Raw genomic sequence first — 24,157 nt, forward strand, 5'->3', positions numbered from 1 at the left:
CAGAATAGGTGCTGATGCTAGAACTTCCTGCTTAATTGAATCTTTGCAATTACTAAAGGAAAGAAAGTTGGACTTGACATATACAACATGGAAAATGAGTAAGAAAGGTTTTTATTTAGCCTTCCCCCCCTTTTAAAGTCATGCAACATAATTGCATTCTTTCCACCGCCACCTCTTTATAAAAACCAACTTACATCTTGCACTTTTTGCTTCTTTATTGAAGAATTTTGGTCTGAATGCTTGCCAAGTATTACAGAAGAAAGGGAAGAACAATCAATTGAGGCGAACATTCCTTTGTCTCCCTCAGGATTAGGGACAAATGTGAAGACTCAAATTGTAGATGACAGGTGAGAGCTTATGCGCAAATTTTCTTAGGCACAGGTATAAAATGAAGCTATGTTTTAGAATGTGTTATGCATGCTCTTGTCAAAGAAAAAGATGAAGAAGTTGTCCTTTAAGAGTTAGGAGGCATGCCTGTTATCTTTATAACTGTTGTACGTAGAGTTGGCATAATTGCATCTAAAGCATGCAAATAATTTTATGTTAAATGTTTATAAAAGTATAACACTATAGATCAGACATGTCAAACACAAGGCTCAGGGACCGGATGCGGCCTGAGAAGTGGTTTCATGTGGCCCGCGAAGCCATCCTGGAAACAGTGAGGGAACGGCCCCCGCTGCCTTGGCCCAGGCTGGCTGGGAGCCAATGTACAATTTTGTGATGGCCATCTAAGCTGAAACGCATTCAGTCTTAGCTTTACAAGGTCATCCAGAAACAGTGAGGAACCAGCCCCTGGTGTGTCGGGGCCGCCCCCTGGGTGCATGCTGGGGAGGTGTCACCCTTTGTGAGGAATGAAGAAATGGACCATGCCTTGGCACTTGCCCCGGTCCCACCCCCTTCTGCCAGAGACCCTCAGATCTGTCCCACTTCTACCCAGGCCCCCACAGGCACCCTTGACGCAAACGATGTAGAGCTGGCCATGCCCACCCAATAGGCCACACCCACTCCAACCATGCCCACCCAGTATGTCACACCCACCCTGGCCACACCCACATGGCCCCCAAGGGCAACCACAATGCTGATGCAGCCCTCAATGAGATTGAGTTTGACACCCTTGCTATAGGTTATTCAAGTGCAGGCCTAATATAGCACTCTTGCCCTGTTATGCCTGACAACTGGTTATATGCCACTCAGAGTCACTTTGTGGGAGATGGGTGGTCATATAAAATATACTAGATTAATTAATTAATCTAGTAAACAAAATAAGCTTACTTCCTGAAGGTTTCTATAAAACATGAGTGGGGAATGTCTTGTCTATAGGCATAATTTGGTCTACTAGATGAGCTCATTTATTCCCTGAGACCTTTTTGGATCTCCTTTCTGGAAATGGGAGAAGATGGCAATTGCACTTAGACTTATATATCATTTCACAGTACTCTACAGTCCTCTCTAAGCAGTTTTACAGAGTCAGCATATTTCCCCCAACAATCTGGGTCCTCATTTTACCGACCCCAGAAGGATGGAAGGCTGAGTCAACCTTGAGCCAGTAAGAATTGAACTGCCAAACTGCAGTCAGCAGAAGTAGCCAGCAGTATTGCATTCTAACCACTGCGCCACTACTCATGCCATCTGCGTCAAGATGGCAGAGAAGAGCATAACATTCCTGCAGTTAATTGGAAATCAGCAAATTGCCCATTCATTTTGTGCAGATATGCTTTGTTATTCCTGTCCTAGATCAGTCAGACCTGGAGTTGGCAAAAGACAGAAAAACATGGAAAAGTCCATTGAAGAACTGAAAGTAGATTCTCCAAGAATTGAGATCCAATACCAGGTACCATCAGCTAGGTGGGAAAAAAATGCTGTGGAGAATTTAATAATGGAAAATGAATTGTTTTTTTTTTAATTGTTATAGACCAAATACTGTTTACTTTACCAAAACATCTTGTATCTTGCTGCTGAATAAATAATACTTCTCCTGCTTAGTGACCATCTGTACTACTATAAAACATTTTATTTATTTAATTTATATGCCACCCATCTTACTATCCGAAGTGACGTGCATCTCCTATTATACAGGAGGGACTTAATGGATCCCTCAAATTAATGTCTTTGGGTGACAAGGAAAGAAGGGGAAATGATCTCTCTATAGAATGTCAAGCATATTGATCAAAACAGAAGAAAAATATAGTGGGACTTCAGCTGAAAATCAACAGAGATAGAAAAAAATGAAGAATTATTTTGTTGGATATTAAATAGCAAACATGGAAATGGATGAAAAGAACTAAACAAGGAGCTGTTGGCTGAGTGGATGGGATTAAAAATAAAAGCACTGAATTCCAGAAGGATTATTTGATAAATATGTAAAGGAGTAGCACTGTTATGAAGAATATACAATGGAAACAAATGCTAGTGTCAAAGAAAAAAGGATGGTAAATACGGTGAGAATGATGAAAAATTGTGAGACTTTAGGTACAGATGGTGTAATGTTGACACACACACATGTGATTTAATTATGGAGTGATGGTGTGAAGTTTATATATAAATATACAGCAGTAAAAGTAGTAAGAATGAATGCAAACAACAACAAAAAAAAACCCCAAGGGGATAAAACAAGTAAGGATGTCTGAAAAAGGCAAACTTTAAAGGTTTTAAGTGGAGGCAATTAGCAAAATCTGGGAAATGCAGTGAGACTTTATTCCATGTGGGCAATGTGCCAGCCAGATGCTTATTCTTCAGAATTTCATTGAGAAATTTATGAATATGAGAAAAATAGTGAAGGGTGTGTAGGCCTGAAGTTGCGGGCAAATGTTAGATTGCAAGAGGCAACAAGAAGCGTGGATCTGAAAATCATAAGTATCTAAGATTAAGATTTGACTCTTTGTAAGATGTCTACTAATGATAGGATAATCACTAGGAACATTTTAAGACAGGTAAATGCTGGTAGCAAGGTGGCACATGGTCTGCTGTAAGGAATGATTCCTGAGAGAGCTGAAAATAGTAGCCTAGAAGTAGCATACTTTGGTATATGGAAATAAATGTTGAGTATGAGAGGAGAAATATTTTAAAAACAAGCTGATGCTTTCTAAATGGGGTACATAAGACATATGCAGTAAAACAAAGGCTCAAGAATGAATGGCTGCTAAAAGAACGTGGATTGAATAAAAGTGCATGGTTAGTATGAAAGAAGTATGCTCAGATAATTTGATCATATAGTCGGAATGAATATGAATCAAATTACAGAAGAAAAAGCGAATGGGGCTAGAGAAAGGGGAAAAAATGGAAAAAGTCATATGGATGGCACTGATGAGATCCCAAAAAAAAAAAAAGAAGAAGAAGAAGAAGAAGAAGAAGAAGAAGAAGAAGAAGAAGAAGAAGAAGAAGAAGAAGAAGAAGAAGAAGAAGAAGAAGAAGAAGAAGAAGAGGTGAGACGTTCAAAGAACAGAATCAGTGGATGAGTATGATGGAAGCAAGAATGGTTTGCCAAGATGGAAAAGTATGGAAAGACATGAATGTTCTTAGTTAGCTCAGATTTAGCTAAATTTCTGTTTCCTTTCTACTCTCATACCTTTAATTTCTTTGATTTAATGTTTGTTACTCCATTTTCTGTTATTTGCTTTATGCTGGTTATTCAGAAAGAGACCACATGATGTGTGTACATGTTTGTCATTTGCTTTCAGAGATGAAAATAAGAAAGGGAAAAATATTTGGGCATTGAATAGCCACCTATATCTAGAAATAAAGTTTTAGATGCAAAACATAAATGAATAAATGAAAAGGAGATGAGCTGTTCATTCTGGAATCAGATTTTCTCTCTTTAAGATTGCATGTTTTAATAATGATAAGTACTAGCTAAAATGTTGGCTTATCTATCATTACATTATTTATATTGCTATATTACTTGCAGAATTCAAGTGAGGCAGAGATTACGGATCCAAACTCATTTCTGGAATATCCAGAATGCATTGTAAAGCATGGAACTAATAGAGAAAGTCTTACCAAGAGCCCTACCAAACTACTCGGAAGAGTCAGCTTTGACCACCATAATCTCTCATCTCCTGATCAATGGAAAATAGGAAAACAACTGGGAAAATGCCTGCGATTAGAAAGGAAGGTTATGTTCCCAGATGATAAAAGTACAAATTGTTTTATTTCCAATGAGGTTGTAAAATGTCAGTATAATAAATATGAACCAAGGTCAGAAAGCAGAAAAGAAAGTAACCCTGATTATGATGATGAAGAGATGGTAAGTGAAAAAGAATCTGAACTACCATTTAATTGGTCCAAAAGTTCACAGCAGTGGCATGAACAACTAAGTGAAGTTAAGGCACAAGTGGATGAAAAAAATGACTCTTCGTCTCCTAGTTCCAAAGAACATTCTGGTATAGTTTTCGGTGGATCCACCATTTCTAAGATTCCAGTATGGCTTATGGAAGATTTAGATGGTGATGTATCACAGGTAACAGGAAATTCAAGGAATCCTTCACTAGATGTTTCTGACTTTCAGAACATAGAATGGAAACAGCCTAATCCAGAGGACCAGAGTTCCAAATTCCAGATTATTCAATGTACACAAAGGATTGGGCAGTGCAAAAATAAATGTTATGTTGAAACAGATGAATGTTCAGATACCAAATTAGAAAGGAACCCTGGATTTAAGAAAATCAATGATCAAATCATAAATGTTACAACGAAGCCAGAGATAAATCAAGGGATGACACCTGCTAAATCACAAATGAAGCACCACGACAATGCAAATGCTGGGAAGAGATGGAATGGAAAGTCCCCTTCGAGTGATTCATTTTGCATATCTACTGACAATGATTTGCTTTGTCCGCCCTGTCTCACAAGATGTGGGCTCCATAGAACATCCAAGGATGGGGAACTCTCTGATGGCGATTATGCCACAGATGAGCCCAGTGAAGCTGAAGACTATGTCTTAAAAAGCTGTGGAAAATTGTTCCCCAAGAAACCCAGTGCTCAGGAACTCATGAGCCAAAAGGAAACCCCGCAGACCACAAGCAGCAGTAGCAGTGAATCCAGTCTCAGAGAGGGCTGCTTGAAATATGAAAAGCCTTTCTCTTCCCGTATGGCGTCTCCTTTTCATCCCCAGGAAGCCACAAGAGACCAAAGAGAACCTGAAATACTGATCAAGAGTATTGCAAGCAGTTACGGCGGAGAACTAAATTGGCAGGCGCTTTCTCTGAGAAATGATCTTGTGGCTCGCCTCTTCCCTGTTTTCAAGAGCAAAGCAAATCCAGAACATAAGAAAGGTACTCAAGGTAATTTGAAAAAGATATACTCTATAATACAGTCATCCTATAGGATGCAGGCTGAGGAATTCTGGGAGCTGAAGTCCACTCAGAACAAAGTTGCTGAGGTTGCTTTATACTGAGGTTTAATGTTGGTAGAAGGTTATTAAACTAGGCTGCCACCATTCAGGCAGAGCTTCCTAACATAACCTCCTCTAATCGATGAGCCGAGGTGGCGCAGCAGTTAGAGGGCAGTACTGCAGGCCACTTTAGCTGACTGTGTTCAGCAGGTCAGCGGTTCAAATCTCACCGGCTCAAGGTTGACTCAGCCTTCCATCCTTCCGAGGTAGGTAAAATAAGGACCCAGATTGTTGGGGGCAATGTAATATATATATATACATTGCTTACTGGTGTACACCGCTTAGAGAGTGCTTGCACTTAAAGCGGTATATAAGTCTCATAAATAAATAAATAAATAATCTGTGAGACTGGGAAGCTTCTTTCTGAAGAACCTTTACCTTCAGTTTAGCTTTAGGAAAGCTGGGGTGGGGGTAAGTGAACTTTGAATCTTCTTGTCCCAAAGAACCAGAGTACAGAGGACAGAACTTAGAACAGGGCTTTTCAACCTTTTCACCGATTGTATCACTTTTAGGATATGGCAATGTTTAAGTACAACCTGGCAAGGTGTCAAAAACTTGATGACCCCCCCCCCCCAAAACCAGTTCAAAGTTGCAATTGCACTGAAATGACTTATGACCATTTTTCACACTTATGACCATTGCAGCATGCCCAGGGTCATGTGATTTATATTTGGATGCTTGGCAACTGATTCATATTTATGGTGGTCACAGTGTCCCAGGGTCATGTGATCCCCTTTTGCAACCTTTTGACAAGCAAAGTCGATGGCAGGGCTACTGGTGGCCTAGTGCTAAGGCGGGACTTCCCTCCCTCCCTCTCTCTCTTTCTCATTCCCACCTCCTTCTGAAGGAAGAATTTGAAACCCCTCCCCCCATATTTTCTCTCTTCCATATATTCATCAAACAAGGAAAAGCCTCCAGAGACAGAAAAGACAAACTGCTGAGCGAATTAGCTTAAAAAGGCACATTCCCCTTTAAGAATTAGCTAATGGCTAGAAAGGAAACTTGAGTGCAGCTGGCACTTAAGGAAGAAAAAAAATGTAGTAAGTATTGGCTGCTGGCTAAGGCAGCCTCCCCAAATGGCTCCATTCATAAGTAAAGGAATGCTACAGGCAAAATCCATTCAGGAGAAAAATACTTCAAAATCCCTTGCAGCAAAGCTTACAGCTAACAATAGCAGAGCAATAGAAGCTAACAGGAGATAATCAGCCATCAGCCAAATAGAAATTGCCAAACACTCCTTAAGAACACAAAGCCCACATTGCACAAATCCCAGAACTTCAAAGTCACAAAAGCACATAAGAATTCTTCGACTCTCCATCTCCCTCCCTCCCTCATGCCTCACCTCCAGCCATTGCTGCCTTTTTTCATTCCTCTTGGAGGGCAACTCCTCCCCCACTGCATTTCTTGCCTATTTGCTGCTGCCAGCACAGGTGGCTGCCACAGCAGTTGTAGATCAGCTCATGGCCGGCCTGCTTAATCTCCTCTCCTCTTCCCCCACCACCCTCCTCCTTCTTTCCCTTCAGTGTAGCTAGAGCTGACTCCGACTCTTCCCAAGGTTGCTGCTTTTTTCTCTCTCTCCCTCTCCCGCCCAAATTGCCTCCTTTTATGGCAGACATGTCAAACTCACAACGTCACGTGATGTCGTGAGACGTATCAGGACTATTTTACCATTGCCGGCAATGGGGTGGACGTGGCTCCAGTATGATGAAACCAGCCCGCGGGCTGGCAGTTTGATACTCCTGTTTTATAGCCTCTCCTGTCTCCATCCCCTCCTCCTCCTTTCTCATGTGGGAGGGTGAGCCAGAAGTGAGCCTGGGGTCTTTGCCTCGACCCAGCCACTCTGCAGCTCCAGAGGACTCTTTCACAGGAAGTCCTTGCCTGTGCTGGCTCTTTCCCTCCCCCAGTACACTTGGCTAGGCAGGGCTGTGTACCACCTGCCACTTGTTAATGTACTACAAGTGGTACGCGTACCACTGGTTAAAAGTCCTGACTTAGAAGATCTTAGGCCAGTCCCATATTCACAAGAGGGTAGCTTTGGGTCTGTACAGGCTTGCATGTGAGAAGGGTTTTAATGAAAAATTCCAGTGTTTAGTCTCTGAATGAAGACACGAAGCCAAATTTCTTGGTATAAAAAGGAGTTTATTAGGCATAAAAGGAAAGAAGGAAAAATCAGCACAAGATTTCCAATAAATCAGTTAGATTAACTTAACTGGTTACACATTCTTTCCTTGAATAAGAGGTTTCAGCACATGTTCAGAGTTCATTGCAGAAGATAAAGTTGGAGATCATCTGGGCCTTCTGATTGGATGTTACCAGGGAGGTTCTCCTTGCTGTTACTTTTTTCTTGTGCATTATTCTTATCTTCCTTATAGAAGGTAGGGAGGAATTAAAGGCTAGACTTTTTGGAGAGGCAACCTGTAACTTTGCCCAGTAAATGCACCAACTCTGATGAGTCTAGTCTAGTAGCTAAACTTGATGATCCTTAAAGCAGAGATTAAACTATATATTCTGATTTTTATCAAGAAAATCAGAGAGGACTTTTAAAATAAATAAATAAACAGGAGCTGAATTCCATCTGCTTAGAGCTTCCAGCATAATACAATTCATTGTGTCATACCACAGGATAGGGATTTGTTGTAGATGGTTTATAATTGTTTGAGATGCAGCTCTGGATGCACTAATTCTTTGTATCTTTTATTCTATTAACCAATAAGGACAAGAGGAGAGATAAAAAGATAATTCTCTTGGTTTCTCTCTTTGTCTTTTCTTTTCTTTGTATAATTAAATTGTTTCCTACGGAAAAAAAATAGTTACCTCCATCCTCTTTTCTCCCCACTATTAGTGAGGGGAGGATGCTCAGAGAGTGTCCTTCTGTCTAAGCATATAACCTCCTTAATAAAATGAATTAAACTTTTCAGAGTTTAAGCACTGGATATTTTTGTTGATTTTCACTGAACTTGGTACTTCTCACCTATACTCTGTTAGATAAAGGTCTATTGAATGATCTAGAGGATTAAGGTTAAGTTAACATGTTCCCTTCAATTTTAAAAAGGCTATGATAGGAAGAACCATCAAAATAGCATTTAGATGACCATTCCTCTAAAAGTTGATTCAAAATTGGGTGACTTTCATTGAAAGTGGGAGTGGGAAATTAAGGGGAAGATAAATTGATTATGCATATGCAGTTTACATATGATACCAATTACAAATATCTTACCAATTAAAATTTATAATGTTTTAAAAATACACTGTGTTTGTTGAAACCTTTTCTGGAATTCCCTGAAAGTCTTTGATTGTGAGAGTTTGACGATTTCTTGCTTAGTGGTTTTTAAAATCATGATGGAATTTGATGAGAAATTCATTTTCATGGCATGGTCCCATGAATAAGGTGAACACTAGATGGCAGTAAAGAGACACAGAAATCTAGTTGCCATCCCCCTCTTTTTTTGGCAGCCTAATTCTGACATTCCTAATACTGATACAACTTGCCAGTACCAATGAAAGTGTCTGCACATCCCAAATACAACTTCAGTTCTGCTTTATAGAATGTAATCACCTGCTCTGTAACTAATGATTAATGGGCTCTACCTAAGAGGTTTGTTTTGGAACCCAGAGAGTTTTTATTTCACCCCTGCTGCCAGTTGAATCCATAAATCACATGTGAGCTTAATATGTTATATGTACTGAACTGGAATTTCAGTTTTTTTCCCCATGTAATATCTTTTGGTCATTCTGATCCCTTGTTTCTTAACTTCTCAACTTTAACAGGTGTGGATTTCAATTCCCAAAATTCCCCAGCTAGCATGGGGAATGAAAAGGGTTTCATGATACTTCCATAACCTTACTTGACTATCTTGTTAATACACAGTAATAGCGGTATAATGACAAGAATTTCTTTCTAGAGCAAGCTCCAAAGAGGCAAATAGCCAAGCCAGAAGAACAGAAATGGGAGGATCCTGTCAGCCACAGAGAAACCTCTCTGTTAGCTCAAATGAAAGATGAGCAAACAAAAGCAATGGATTTTCTCAGGTAAGGATATTTAGGATAAAAGTATAAATCTTCTCTCTCTCTCTCTCTCTCTCCCTCTCTCTCTCCCTCCCTCTCCCTCCCTCTCTCTCTCTCTCTCTCTCTCTCTCTCTCTCTCTATATATATATATATATATATATATATATATATATATATATACACATACATAAACTGTTTGTGTGTACCGTGTTTCCCTGAAAATAAGACCTATTCCTAAAATAAGCCCTAGCTTTCTTTTTATGCCTGTGCCTTATATAAACCCTACTCCCAAAATAAGCCCTAGTCAAGTCCCTACCCATTCCATCCCACCATCTGGTTGCATGAGGTGGGGCTAGTGCAGACATAAAAATCAAGCTAGGGTGGGGTTGAGGGTGGAGCTTCCCCATGCGCTCCACACCCGCTTACCTCAGGACCACCGAAGCCAGGCCTCCCGTGTCCTGACCCTTGCCTTGCCTCATGCAGCAGCACCAACAGTCCCATCCAGCAGGAGGCCACATGGCCGCGGCCAGCCCACTTCTTCAACCACTTGCCATTGATCGCACGCGTCACCCCTGGCCTCTGTTTTGCTGGCAGAGGCCTTTCCTGCCAGTGAAATGGAGGCCGGGGTGACGTACACGAGCAGCGGCAAGCAGCTGCAGAAGTGGGCTGGCGATGGCTATGCAGGCTCCTGCTGGATAGGGCTGTTGGTGCCGCTGTCATGAGGCAAGACAGTGGGAAAAGAAGACACCCCTGAAAATAAGCCCTAATGCCTCTTTTGGAGGAAAAAATATAAGACTGGGGGTATTATTTTTGGGGAAACGGGTATGTATATGTGTTTATATATGTGTGTGTATATACATGTGTGTATGTGTATATATATATGTGTGTGTGTATATCTATATATCTATACACACATGTATTTGCACCTTTATAAATTTATAAAAGAGATTGTCCAACCATTTGTCTGAAATCTCCTGCTTGAGTAGAAAGTTGGATTAGAAAACCTTTAAGGTCCCTTCCAACTCTTTTGTTCTGTTTTTCTGATACTAGTTCTAGCAAGGAAACAATAAAAATATACTGGTAAAAACAATGAGGAATAAGAGAAAAGGTTAAACATTGTACAATGTTCCACATTTGCACTCCTGACTGGAATCTCATCAGACCTATTTATAACTCTGAAATTAGTATTTAAAATATTTATCTGTTTGCCTGTTTGTTGTTAAGCAAATGGGTCAGATGGCAAGGGTTGAAAACAGTAGGCGTATTCTTAAGGGAGAATAATAGAAGAGTTTAATGTGAGATTAAGTATTTGAAATCTGAGTACACGTCCTTAGTAGAGAGAGATAAAGGCAGATATCTTTAAAATTAAACAATGAATAAGAAGAAACTGCTGGATTGGATTTCAGCTCCTGGATCGCAAAAATGCTATTTGAAGCCTAGTGAAATAGTTTTTAATCATTTCCTGAAAGTCAGCTAATCTAGAAAGATGAGTTAGAACAGACTGACAACTCCAAATATTGAGTAATTTCAGAATTATTGATTAGATTAGGCTGTGAACTGAGCATTTACAGCCTCCCATTTAGAGATCCAGCTATCCAGCAAGATCTGTAATTCAGAGACAGAAAACATTCTTGGCATTTAGGCTGTCCTTGGTTCACTTCTTGGTATTTCTACTTGAAAAACTCTGAAAGCAGTTGACGAGATCTTTATTTAGATCCCGCAAAGCCATTTCCAGTGTGCATAGATAGGGCTGGGTAAACCAAAGATTGGATTTACTAATTTCATACATTTCTTTTGTGATATACCAATCCCGAAATTTATCTGAGTTGTTGATCAAGGCCAAATTGTCCAAATTATTGTTTGTATCATTGATATGCAGCTTTGTCTCTGATGGAGGGGAATATTTGTAGATTAGGATTGAACTGTGGGTCCTTGATGTTCTCTGAGTTTGGTTGTTTTCTTGCAGCGTTTCGTTAAGTAGCATTTAGGTAACAAACTAAGTAATAACAACAGTGCCAGAAGGGAGTGAGGCTTGTTCTCATTTTATATACTAATGCAGTGGTTCTCAACCTTTTTAATGCCGCAACCCCGAATTGGTCATAAATTGAGGACTACTCAACCGGTCGTAAGTTGAGGACTACTCAACCGGTCGTAAATCGAGGACTACTCACCTGGTGCAGCACCGTTTGCAGAATGGGACTTTTGGCAGGCTCAGCAGGGCGGAGACAGCCTGGACAATTCCTATTGGCTTTTGAAAGCCAATAGAATTAGACTCTATTCAAGAGAGTCTATTCTATTGGCTTTCAAAAGCCAATAGAATAAAAGGGAGTAGCACAGCTAAGGAAAAGGGGAAAAAAATGGTGGACTGCGTTGTTTGGCAACCCCCGTGAAATGGTTGTTCGACCCCAAATGGGGTCCCGACCCATAATTTGAGAACCACTGTGCTAATGGCTTGCCCTTCAAGGTGGGTGGGAGTGATCTTGGTGGCTCCCTGATTAGGCTGTTGTTTATTGTTAGCTTGTTTGTCTGGCTTGATAGTTTCTTGATTGGGGTATTGTTTACTTCTTGATGGTGGCCTAGTGTTAATCTAGTGTTAATCTAATGTTAATCTGTGCTTATCTGGATGTTGGTTGCTAATGAGGAGGTGTTTGGGTCTTTTTGTTTCCTTTTTGGCTTTCAGTTGTATCTTTTGTAGATGTATTTTGTAAATGATTATGTGTAGATGTTGCTTATCTATATGTGCCTGTTGATGGTAGATTTGTCTGAGCTTTGGCTGTCTTTCTGTGCATACCTGATTACAATAGCAGTGAATGGTGATTTAAATGTTCTTCTTGGAACTTTTTTGTTTAAATCAAAGGGGATCTGATAGTTGTCTGGTATTTGCTCTTATGTCTTTTTTTTCCTTGTATTTTATTTTGCATGGATGATAAAGCTTCTGGGGAAGTCCCTGGCATTGCTGACCCAGTTTATTCAGGTTCCAGCCATCCACAATTAAATGGAGGAGGCAAGGGGAGCCATTGTTGAATGCTTGTCTTCTTCATCATATCATGTGTTTTTTTCCCAGCAGAAGACAAATCAGCCAGTATGATGCTGTCAAGACTCACTCATCACATCTCCTGGAAGAATGTAAGAGTCAAGAAACTTGGAAACTTTCCAGAGAAAAACCAGAATGTCAGACGCCTGTGCCAGCTATTGAAAAAGAGGAAGAGTCTGAACAAATAAGAGTAGGTGGCATCTTTTTGCGTGTAACTATACTGGAATCCTCAGTTCACTTTTCAAATGAGAATATAGAACAGATAATTAGGGAATTCCCTTGACATGATGGCAGTTTGATTTAAAGGAGAAAAGCAAAATGACTTGAGAGGAAAATATGGTCCCCAAAACTAATGGCTTTGTTTATTTTTTAAAAAATAAGAATCTCTCCCAGCTTGACACCTTCCTCATCATCCGTAATTGCCCATCTGATATGGACAAAGATTAAGATCTAATGTAAATACTCCGGAAATCGTAGGCGCTCCATCACTGGAGATTTTAAAGAAGGGATTAGACAGTAACTTGTCTGAGATGGTATAGGTTTTCCTGCTTGAGCAGGGGACTGGACTAGAAGACCTCCCCTCCAGCTTCTATTCTATTCTATTCTATTCTATTCTATTCTATTCTATTCTATTCTATTCTATTCTATTCTATTCTATTCTATTCCATTCCATTCCATTCCATTCCATTCCATTGTCTTCCATCAGAAATGAGTCATTCTCTTTTTTTCCCCTTGAAAACAATCTCTGCTTTCTAATGGCAGATGTTGAAGAAGCAAATTGCAGGCCTACAGGAGGAGTTCAGGAGAAACAAGATCCACTGGCAAGCTGCCCACAGCAGGCTAAGGAGTCAAGTGGAATTACTCACCAAACAGAACCTGGCGCTCCAGGATGAATTTGGAATCTCTGAGCATCAGAAGATGGAAACCCAGAGAAAACATGGAGCAGTGGATGTTATTAACAGAAGATCAGAAACACCGGTACTATAAACAAGACTTTTATTTGAGTTTAATGCCTCAACTCCCTTCCCCATGCTTGCTTCAAAGTAAAGACTAGGGGTCTTGCAAAATATTCCATTGGTAACAGATTATTCTCTAGTACAGTGCTGTTCAAACCAGCTTCAGAACTCCACCAATGATATCTTGCAATCCATCTAACCAGCATATCAATTCTTAGGGAGGTGTTAGTGGTATTGGAGCAGGTAACAAGCTGGGATCTATTTCATATGTCTGCCAGGATAAGAAGCTAGCCTTTTCTTTTCTCACCAAGGAGTTGGCTGCTACACATGTGGCCTTAGCTTTGTTTGTTTGTTTGTTTTTCCAAATGCAGGTGTATTGAGAATCACTACTGGCTGTATTTCACTCATTTAAACCATTTTTATTGTTAATGAAGCATTTCCTCCCCAGCTTTCTGCAGCTATCTTGAGAGGGACTTCCTCCCAAGAGTCTGCAGAAGAGAGAACATTGCAAGATAACCACAAGAGTCTCATTGATGTCCAAGTAAGAAGGAAAATATCATTTGATGATTTAGCTCATAAGGATAATGCCCAGGTAAGTCATGTAATCATGGTGATGGACAAAAAAAAAAAAAAAGGAAAAAATGTTTTCAATCTATAAGGAACAGGCACAATTTGCATTGTATTGTAGCTGGACTATGGAGGCAGAGGCTCAAATTCCTATATGAAATGAAAGCTGATGTGGTCCAAGGGTTAATATACTAAGCTAGGTATAACAAGATCTTAATTTGAATCTGGCTGCTTCTATGACCTCATCAGGAATCCTTGTTTCCCTCTTAGCCTTAATTTAACCATCTTTAATACGGTTTTCTATAGAAGGGGCTATTTTTATTCACCCTGATGTGTTGGGGTATAATTCACAAAGGCCACTCTGGCTGGTAGTTTTTGGGAATTGTAGTTCCAGGATACTTGGAGGGCACTAGGATAGAATGTTTACTTGCCAGTTGTAAAGCTTACAGGGTATGGTTAAGGGCACTGAACTATAAAAAACACAATATAAATAGACGGTCATCATTGTCATCATGGACTTCTATTATCTGAACTGTTATTTCTTAGTTGGACTTTTTTCTAATAAGGACCACAAAAGGTAACTTCTTGTAACTGTTTCTAATGTCTTTTAGGCAACCAGAAGGACATTGCTGAAGTCTGAGTCACAGAAAACTGCAAGAGGAGAACAAAGAACAAGGAGCTCATCTAAAATGCTTAATAATAGAAGTTTAACCCCTACTGGTCAGAGGACACCTCCTCCAGCACCTTTTCAAATTCAGAAAGTAATGTGGATTCCCTGAATAGACCTTTTTCTTTAGCATTTCTGTGTAGCCAACTTTGTCAGATTTCTTTGCAGCATGCAACTTTGTTTAAAGAAAACCAAGGAAGGAAGGAAGGAAGGAAGGAAGGAAGGAAGGAAGGAAGGAAGGAAGGAAGGAAAGCAAGCAAGCAAGCAAGCAAGCAAGCGAAATTTAGATAAAGCTTGTGTATTTTCCCTAGGCAAAGAATCAGTTCGAAGTAATAGTTTGTGAGTCTAGTGCAACAGTCTAAGGTGCTTGTTTATTCATTTCTTAGTAGCTATATTTATTTATTTATTTATTTATTTATTTATTTATTTATTTATGAGACTTATATACCGCTTTAAGTGCAAGCATTCTCTAAGCAGTGTACACCAGTAAGCAATGTATATATATATATATATATATTTACATTGCCCCCAACAATCTGGGTCCTCATTTTATCATCTCTGAACAATCTGAGGACATCTCCCCAGGTTACCACCTTTCCTATGCAATGATCATTCCAAAGCAATTAAAAAACAATCTTGAACACAGGTAGAAAACATGTCATGAGCCCATCATTGCTACTCCAGTTGATCCATTCAAGAGTTTATGGATTGTAAATTCAAGGAGTGCTGTACCCCGAATTGCCACCAGTAATTCAACAAATAACAAAACAAAGGAATAATAATAATAATAATAATAATAATAATAATAATAGTAATAATAATAATACATTCTACCTCAACTGAATAGGAAATGAAATAAACTATTACTACTCCTCTCTCCTTCCACGTTTATAGTTTCTGTCATGTATTTGCTTATTTTCAAAACACTACAGAGTTTCTTATGGTGGGATACCTGTAAATGAATGTAAAATTCTCTTTCCTTTTGCATTTTGCAACCTGCAGCGGTGAAGTGATTGATAGCTTGCTGTAAAATTGCAACCAAGCATTTTTTTCAGTAGCTATAATCCTGGTTCTGTGTTGTGGGAGGAAATATATTTTCAGCAATGCCTACAATAAGACACTGATGTTCTTGGGCTAGTCTGGAGTGGGCAGCTTGAGTCCAAGACAAAGGCCACAAGGCCATGGAAGAATTCTCTGCAGTGTCAAAACCAGAAGCTCAACAGAGTTTGAGCTCTGAAAAGCAAATGCCAGCTTTGTTGTCCTTTCAGCTAAACCTGTTCAAGCTTAATGTTTTTGAGAGATGAGTTCCAAAGTGAGCAATTCTTTGTGCTGTCACCAAATATGATTCTTTAGGGGTCCTTAGCTGTATGGGAAGTTTTTTTTGCATTCAAACATAAATAGAACACCTCATTATCTTTAAGATCTTATTGCTCAGACTATTTTGATTAGCAGCTGCATGTACAAAGATAGCTTGTCTGCAGATGTTGAATGTAATGCCAGAATGCCATCACGCTGTGCCCTTCTTCCAAGCTTATGGATTCTAATTAACTAGCTGTTTTTGATTTTTATTTCAGACATCTTGAGAATAGTATAGGTAGTCCTCAGTGTACGACCACTACTGACCCAGCATTTCTGTTGCTAAGTGAGACACATGTTAAGTGAATTTTGCTGCATTTTATGACCTTTCAGGCCAAAGTGGTTAAGTGAATCGCTGCAGTTGTTAAGTTAGTAACAACTGGTTGTTAAGCAACTCTGGCTTCCCAATAGACTTTGCTGGTCAGGAGATTGCAAAAAGGGATCACATGATCCCAGACACTGCAACCTGTCATAAATATGAGTCAGTTGCCAGGCATCTGAATTTTGAACACATGACCAAGGGGGATGCTACAACCGTTGTAAGAGTGAAAAATGGTCATGTCAGTTTTTTAATACTGTAACTTTGAACAGTCACTACATGAATTGTTGTACTGTATGTTGAGGACTACCTGATACACTGATAGGGTTGGAGAGTATCATAAGCTTTTCTAAGTGGCTGGCTTCTAGACGTATGGATAAAAATTCAAAAAGAGGAGGAAAACTAGGAAGATTATTGCCTGCTTTGACTGAGGCACTTCTTTATTGGCTTCATCCCTCCTATTTCCGCAGCATCTTTGCACTGCTGCACGAGTGTTCTCCCCTGCTTTCTTCCTCGTTGTAGACCAGGGGTCTCCAACCCCCGGTCCGTGGACCAGTACCGGGCCGCGGCATGCCAGCACAAATAAGGAAAGCCCCATCCACAGGATGCAGGCAGCACACAAAACCACGCCCCCTCTGGTCCACGGAAAAACCTCTGTCCCTTTAACTGGTCCCTGGTGCCCAAAAGGTTGGGATCCTCTGTTGTAGACCACCACCCCACCTTGAGCCAACCAGTGTCCTTCCTCTGGCCAGTCAGGGAGCACAAAAGTGCCCCATCCCAATGTTGGCTCTTCCCTCACCATGTTTTTTTTTATTAAAGCTGAGAGAAACGTTGGCCTGCCCTTCTGCTGAGTGACACAGCAACCTCTCTGAGCACTTGGGGAGGGAGGGAGGGAGGGAGGGCAGGGTGAAGACACCACGGTGTCGCCATGCCAGGATGACAGCAAAGGGCAGAACATCTAAGCTGCAGAAGCAGGTTAAGGCAAGAGTTCTAAACAATGGATTCACCTGCCTTGAAGATCCAGAGGAAACCTGGTAAAACTGTATTTGTGTCATTTTCTCTAGAACTGAAGCTCTCTACATAAGCCTCAGGGGCATGGTGCCAGTTTCTGATTGGCACAGCCTCATTGTGGAAAGGTCTTTAGGATCTGTTTGTTGGGTCCTCAATATAGAGGGAAATAACACAAAAGTCTTCCTTTTTGGAATATATCTTCTGATCGTCTATAAAACCCCCAATATCTGCATGATTAGAACAGCTTTATCCTACCTGATAAAATAGTTGGGAAACAACTTTAAGAACTGAATATTCTGGCTGGGACTTTGAGAACATATCACACTGAATAATGGTAATATAACTACTGTTGTTAATTTTGTGTCAGCCCTGCTTTCACTGAAAGTGGACAACTCTTTATACATCTAGACCAGACATGTCAAACACAAGGCCCGGGGGCCAGATGCGACCCGTGAAGTGGTTTCATGTGGCCCACGAAGCCATCCTGGAAACAGTGAGAGAACGGCCCCCTCTGCCTAGGGCCTGGCCCAGACCAGCCAGGAACCAATGTAAAATTTTGTGGTGGCCATCTATGCTGAAACGTATTCAGTCTTAGCTCCATAACCCCCCCCCGCATGGCCTGAGAGGAACAGTGAGGCTCCTCCAGTGGACCATGTCTTGGCACTTGCCCTGGTCTCACCTCCTTCTGCCAGAGACCCTCAGATCTGTCCCACTCCTGCCCAGGCCCCCACAGGCACCCTTGACGCGAACAATGTAGAACTGGTCACACTCACCCAGTAGGCCACACCCACTCCATCCATGCCCACCCAGTAGGCCGCACCTACCCTGTCCACACCCACCCGGCCCCCCAAGGGCAACCGCAATGCTGATGCGGCCCTCAATGAAATTGAGTTTGACACCCCTGATCTAGACGTTTCAAGTAAAAGTGTATGCAAAAATGTTTTTATTTGTTAAAAAATTGTTTCTTTGCTCTAGGCCTCCCCTCGGTTCACTTCTGACCAACAACAAAACCATGGAAGAAACACACCCATATCGGTGTCTAACCGGTGCATAAACAAGAATACTGTTCCATCCTTGTATGTAAAAGGTAAGATACTGTATGTGTAAAAAGGAGGCATCTAGTAATTGAAGAGTGGATTCCTTTTGCTAGCTAACAGCAACAGACTGCATTGGTTTAAAAATGGGTTCTGAATGATCTGTGCTTTACTGTGTAAGTCGCTAAGCTTTTTAACCTATCGATATTTGAATTCCTTTAGGCGTGTGCTCTTCCACCTCAGGTACTTCAGAAGATGCAGCATTTTCAAACAGCCTAAATACTGACATTTTAAACTCCACACCCTTAACTGATGTGGAACTCCAGGTATGTTTACATACAAATATTAAACACTATCTTTAAATATGGAGAATGTTTCCGTAATTCTGCTTTAAAATAACACCCTCCAAAACCAAGGGATATGCTTCTTTTCCTCAAAAGGTCAAATCAAGGTGGGTTTCTCATCCTCTCAAGTGATTTAGTTGCTTAATGTCTCTGCAGATGATGGAGAATGTTGACCATAAAAGGGCTCAAAGGTTCAAGAAGGCCTCTAGGCCACAGAGTGTCCCTGCAAATGGAAGGAAAACACCTGAAGGCAATCTTTCAACATTGGAGAAGACTGAAAAAAAGGTTAGGGCCCCTAAGGATTCATCTGTTACATTTCGTTCTTATGCATCTATTGTCAAATCAGCATCTTTCCTGGGATGATGGATATATTTGGAAGGAGGGTGAAGGCTCGTCCTCTGAGCTTGTGAGTTGGTTTCTGAATGTTTTGTTACCAGGCTCGGTAACATCTTCAGAGGCGTTTAGGGGATGTCTGTGTCAGTGCTCTTCTGTTTATAAGGGCTTCAGGTGTGGGTGTGTCAAGTGAGGGTCTTGTGATGGGTCAGATGTGAATCATCAGAGAGGCTTGTGATGGGTCTTGTGGTGGGGAGGTTACTTCAGGTCAGGTCATTAGAGGGTGTGAATAATCAGTGGGTCTGGAGTGAGTCAGCAATGGGAGGCTGGTGAGGGGTCTTGTGATGGGGAGATTACATCAGGTCAGGGTCATTGGAAGGTGAACTGCTGAGGAAGGGGAGAGAGGGCTTGCATGAGTTGGTTGTGGCTTGGTACTGTCTCCTGTTGGCTGTGCAATTGATTTGGATTCTGAAGGGTTCATAGGCTAGTTGTAGATCAATGTATCTGTTGATGGAATTCCTTGCAGGCTTCGATGAACTAGCCTGGTAACGAAATGTTCGGAAACCGACGCACAAGCTCGGAGAACAAACCTTCACCTTCATCCACAGTTTTTCTGTGTTAGTCTTATATCAGGTTTGCCTATGATTTATTGTCTTTATTTCCTCCACCTCCTTTTGGGGAAATATTTTGTCCTTTGGATATTGGTTTTGGTAAAATAAGTTATTCTTCCCAAATTCATTCATGTTTAATTGCTGATGGGTTTTTTCCCCCCAAAGCCAACATTACTCAGAAGAGCATCATCCTGTATTGAAAGCAAGGTTGGTGGAGAAGTGAAAGAAGAAATTAAGTACCTAGATGGAAAGGTAAGGCATTTTAGGTGTATATATAAAATCAATCAACGTTATACATCTCTCTCTCTCTCTCTCTCTCTCTCTCTCTCCCTCCCTCCCCTCTCTCTCTCATCTCTCTCACACACACATGAACACACATACATAAAGACACACACACATACACACACCTGCTCAAGATATTTACTGAAATCCTAAATCATTGTTAACTGGACATAGACTACAACGAGACAAGGTACCTTTCTTCACTGCTACCATATCTGTGCGTGGTTGATACTGACATCAACTGTTATTCTCTTTCATCTATGAGACCAAGAGGAATAGTGAAGTTTGTTAGTGCAAATCACAGACTTAACTGTGAAGTCTGTGTGTATGGTATTCCCGAAGATGCTTTCAAAAAAGGTAACTGGATTTTATTGATTTTTCTTGACAACATTCATTCCTCATCCAAGATGGTTGGTTCTAACTGGTGGGAAGTGTATAGGATTAAGATCAAATCAAGAAAGTCCAGTTGCCTTTTTGAAAGTACCATTGGGACAACCATGACCTGGATGACTAAGAACCTCCATAGATGTGTCTATGGTATATATGCGCATGGATATGATTCATTCTGTGTCTTCATCCTCCCCATTTCAAATGTCTCCCCCATCTTCACTCCTCTGTTGCTTTTTGACTTTTATGGTGGTTCAAAATGTATCCCATCCATTTTGAGCTACAAACAAAGAAAAGAATGTGGGCCCAAAGAAAAGAATGTAATATGCATCAGGGAAACTGCAGGTGAAGAAAGATCTGAAGCTGTTTAAGATAAAAGATGTAGGGACTTTCAATGTGGGTATTGTGACAGGAAGGACAAGAAGGCCTGGAGGAACATTGTTCATCGGGTCGCGATGGGTCAGACACGACTTCGCAACTAACAACAACATTGTGATTAGCTTCAGAACAATGCAGGTTCAATTTGCTGGATAAAATGGAACTGCCTTTTATACATAATCTTAATTTGAGATTGTACCGGGTGTGCTGCGCAATTAGTTTCATTTGGCACATGTTCTGAAATATTTATTTGTTGGAAGTGTGTTCCCCATCTGCTCTCTGAGAGGTCTTGCATGATCTCCTACGTGCTCCTTCTTCCCATACAGCTGGTTTGGGTACAAGGGGAGTCACATAATGCGAAAATTAAACTATTACAGGCATATGTCTCTGCCATATGGCAATTCATCAACGTGCAAATTGGAGCACCCCATGCAGGACTGGAAGTCTCCAAGGAGATGCAGATTATGCTGCTTGTAGAGAAATTGAATTTATAATGCAATTTGTGCCAGACATGAATCTAATAAAATCAGCATTTGTGACTGGCAGCAGGATTCTTTCTTTCCACTGTAAAGCCTTTTGAAGAAACCTTGAGATTGTTGTTCATACATTACTGAAAGATATTGAAACGAGTAATACAAATAGAGAAGGATACCTTCTTGGTCTCTGTGTAAATTTTGTCAGGGTGAATGCAGCATAGAAGTACTGTAAATGAATGAAAGAGAATTTACATACATGTGAATAAAGAGATACACTTATTGTAACCTGCTTTTTCCAGCACTCATATGCAACTATTTAACAGCCAATTTTGTTTGCAAGAGAACCAAACACTATCTACTAGTAGAGACATGATCTTTTAAGAGTGATGTTTGTCCATACAAGAAAGGAACAATGTGTATTCTCAAACAACTGATCTTTGCTTCAAAGGTGAAGCAGCTGTTTACCGATGGACGCAGAATTACTACATACCCCAATGGTACAAAGATGGAAATTAGTACTGATAAAAAGACAGCTACTGTTACTTTTTACAATGGCGATATTAAGAAGATCTTAGCAGATCAGACAGTGGTGAGTATGTTTGTTTCTATCTCCTTGAAAGCTAAATTTTTAGCAGTGCTGAATTCTGAATGATTAAGCTTGAGAAAAAAGGCGGTAAATAGGAGGCCATGTCATTTTGTTACAGCAAAATATGAACACATTTATTCCATAATAAGCTCATTTCAATAATGCATAAGGCTAAAACATCTGAAGAATGGTTGCAGGAATTGAGTATGTCTAGCTCAGGGGTCTTCAAACTGGGACCTTTTATGGGTTGGGAACTTCAACTCCCAGAATTCCTCAGCCAGCGTGCCTGGCTGAGGAATTCTGTGAGTTGAAGTCTACAAGTCATAAAAGGGCAAAGTTTGAAGACCCCTGTGCTAGGCAATCTCTAATGGTACAATTAAAGATAGCATCTTTGGTTGATCAAGCTGCAAGACAAGAGTACAACAGAGTGCATGGCATAGTGCCATAGAAATAGAAGAGAACCAAGAAGGGCCAAACATTTGTGCAATCAGGGCACCAACATAACACAAGGAAAGAACAGATGCCATCCAGCTAAATAGCAGCTTGGCTGAGGTATTCTGGGAGTTGAAGTCCACAAGACATAAAAGGGCCAGGTTTGAAGACCCCTGGTCTAGTTTAATGAAAAGAAGGACCAGGGATGACATGAAAGCAGTTTTCCAATATCTAAGGAGCTGCCACAAAGAAGAGGGGGGTCAATCTATTCTCCAAAGTGCCTGAAAGCAGGACAAGAAGCAACAGATAGAAACTAATCAAGGAGAGAAACAACCTAAAACTAAGGAGAAATTTCCTGATAGTTAGAATAATTAATCAGTGGAATGATTTGCCTTCAGAAGTTGTGGGTGCTCCAACCCTGAAAGTTTTTAAGAAGAGATGGGACAACCATTTGTCTGAAATGGTATAGGGTTACCTGCTTGAGCAGGGGGTTGGATTAGAAGAAACTGAATGAAACCCTTGAATACCTTGAACCAAAGAGTAGGTCAATTCAAGGCCTGCAAATGTAGCTTAAAGAAAAATAACACCAAGCTGGAGTTTAGTTACAAGAGTCTAATAATTAGAATTAAGGAACTTAAAGAACAAGTAGGTCAAGAATACTACAATATAGACTTGAATGCAACTCATAACATTTCCACATTTGCTAATCTGTCTAAAGTTCTGCAAGCTCTTTGTTTTAACTGTTTTGGTTAAGGTGCTTTTCCAAAGCGCTTGAAGGCAGGACAAGAAGCAACGGATGGAAACTAATCAAGGAAAGAAGCAACCTAAAACTAAGGAGAAATTTCCTGATAGTTAGAATAATTAATCAGTGGAACGATTTGCCTTCAGAAGTTGTGGGTGCTCCAACCCTGAACGTTTTTAAGAAGAGACTGAACAGCCATTTGTCTGAAATGGTATAGAGTTTCCTGTCTGAGTAGGGAGTTGGACTAGATGACGTCCAAGTCCCTTCCAACATCATCATCATCATTATTATTATTATTATTATTATTATTATTATTGATCATCACACAATCTTCTTCTTCTTCTTCTTCTTCTTCTTCTTCTTCTTCTTCTTCTTCTTCTTCTTCTTCTTCTTCTTCTTCTTCTTCTTCTTCTTCTTCTTATTATGGATCATTGCACAGTCAGCCAGATGTTGAGACTGGATTTGGCATTTTGTCTACCTATCGAGTCCTTACCCAGGACCTGGGATAGGCAGATGTGTATTACAGATATCGTCGCAGGATGGAAGCAGTTCCTATTATTTTTATTTTTATTATTATTATTTTTATTATTTTTATTATTATTATTATTATCGATCATCGCACAGTCAGCCAGATGTTCAGACTGGATTTGGCATTTTGTCTACCTATCGAGTCCTTACCCAGGACCTGGGATAGGCAGATGTGGATGTTTGATGGTATTACAGATATCGTCGCAGGATGGAAGCAGTTCCTATAAGGCTGCCTTTTGCAATTGACTAATAGCGAATTTGTCAATGCCAATGGTGTTCAAGTGGTGCTCCAGTTGTTTTGGGATTGCACCCAAGGAGCCTATGACTATTGGTACTACCCTTGCTTGCTTTTGCCACAGTCTTTCTATTTCTATTTGTAGGTCTTTGTATTTTGTTATCTTCTCCAGTTCTTTCTCTTCTATTCTGCTATCTCCAGGCACTGCCACATCCACTATCCAGACTTTTTTGTCTTTCTTATCGACAATTGTTAAGTCTGGGGTGTTATGTTGCAGGTGCTTGTCTGTTTGAATTCTGAAGTCCCAGAGCAGTTTAATTTTATCATTTTCTATGACTTTCTCTATTTTATGATCCCACCAGTTTTTGCTTACAGGCAAATGATATTTTTTGCAGATCTTCCAATGCACCATTGTTGCTACTTTGTCATGCCGCTGCTTGTAATCAGTTTGTGCAATCTTCTTGCAACAGCTTACCAAGTGGTC

General features: G+C 40.4%; 1 protein-coding gene across 8 annotated transcripts in view; it reads left to right on the plus strand.

The window, feature by feature from the left end:
• Positions 1-24,157, plus strand: part of LOC120308143 (centromere protein J-like) — a 38,016-nt gene that overhangs the window by 4,826 nt on the left and 9,033 nt on the right. For 4 of the 8 annotated variants that reach the window (XM_039343774.1, XM_039343773.1, XM_039343770.1 and 1 more), the window contains 13 exons: positions 224-347; positions 1,735-1,831; positions 3,905-5,279; positions 9,292-9,418; positions 12,460-12,619; positions 13,192-13,407; positions 13,834-13,977; positions 14,564-14,713; positions 18,281-18,392; positions 18,562-18,665; positions 18,840-18,968; positions 19,793-19,879; positions 21,599-21,739. In XM_039343774.1, coding sequence (XP_039199708.1) covers positions 224-347; positions 1,735-1,831; positions 3,905-5,279; positions 9,292-9,418; positions 12,460-12,619; positions 13,192-13,407; positions 13,834-13,977; positions 14,564-14,713; positions 18,281-18,392; positions 18,562-18,665; positions 18,840-18,968; positions 19,793-19,879; positions 21,599-21,739 — 2,966 coding nt within the window. Of the gene's footprint in view, positions 1-3; positions 99-223; positions 348-1,734; positions 1,832-3,904; positions 5,280-9,291; positions 9,419-12,459; positions 12,620-13,191; positions 13,408-13,833; positions 13,978-14,563; positions 14,714-18,280; positions 18,393-18,561; positions 18,666-18,839; positions 18,969-19,792; positions 19,880-21,598; positions 21,740-24,157 lie in introns of all 8 variants that reach the window. The other 4 variants (XM_039343777.1, XM_039343771.1, XM_039343772.1 and 1 more) reach the window with 4 other exon arrangements.

This window comes from Crotalus tigris, unplaced genomic scaffold, assembly GCF_016545835.1.
Source record: "Crotalus tigris isolate CLP2741 ecotype Arizona unplaced genomic scaffold, ASM1654583v1 scf7180000017872.366306, whole genome shotgun sequence".
NCBI classification, from domain to species: Eukaryota; Metazoa; Chordata; class Lepidosauria; order Squamata; family Viperidae; genus Crotalus; species Crotalus tigris.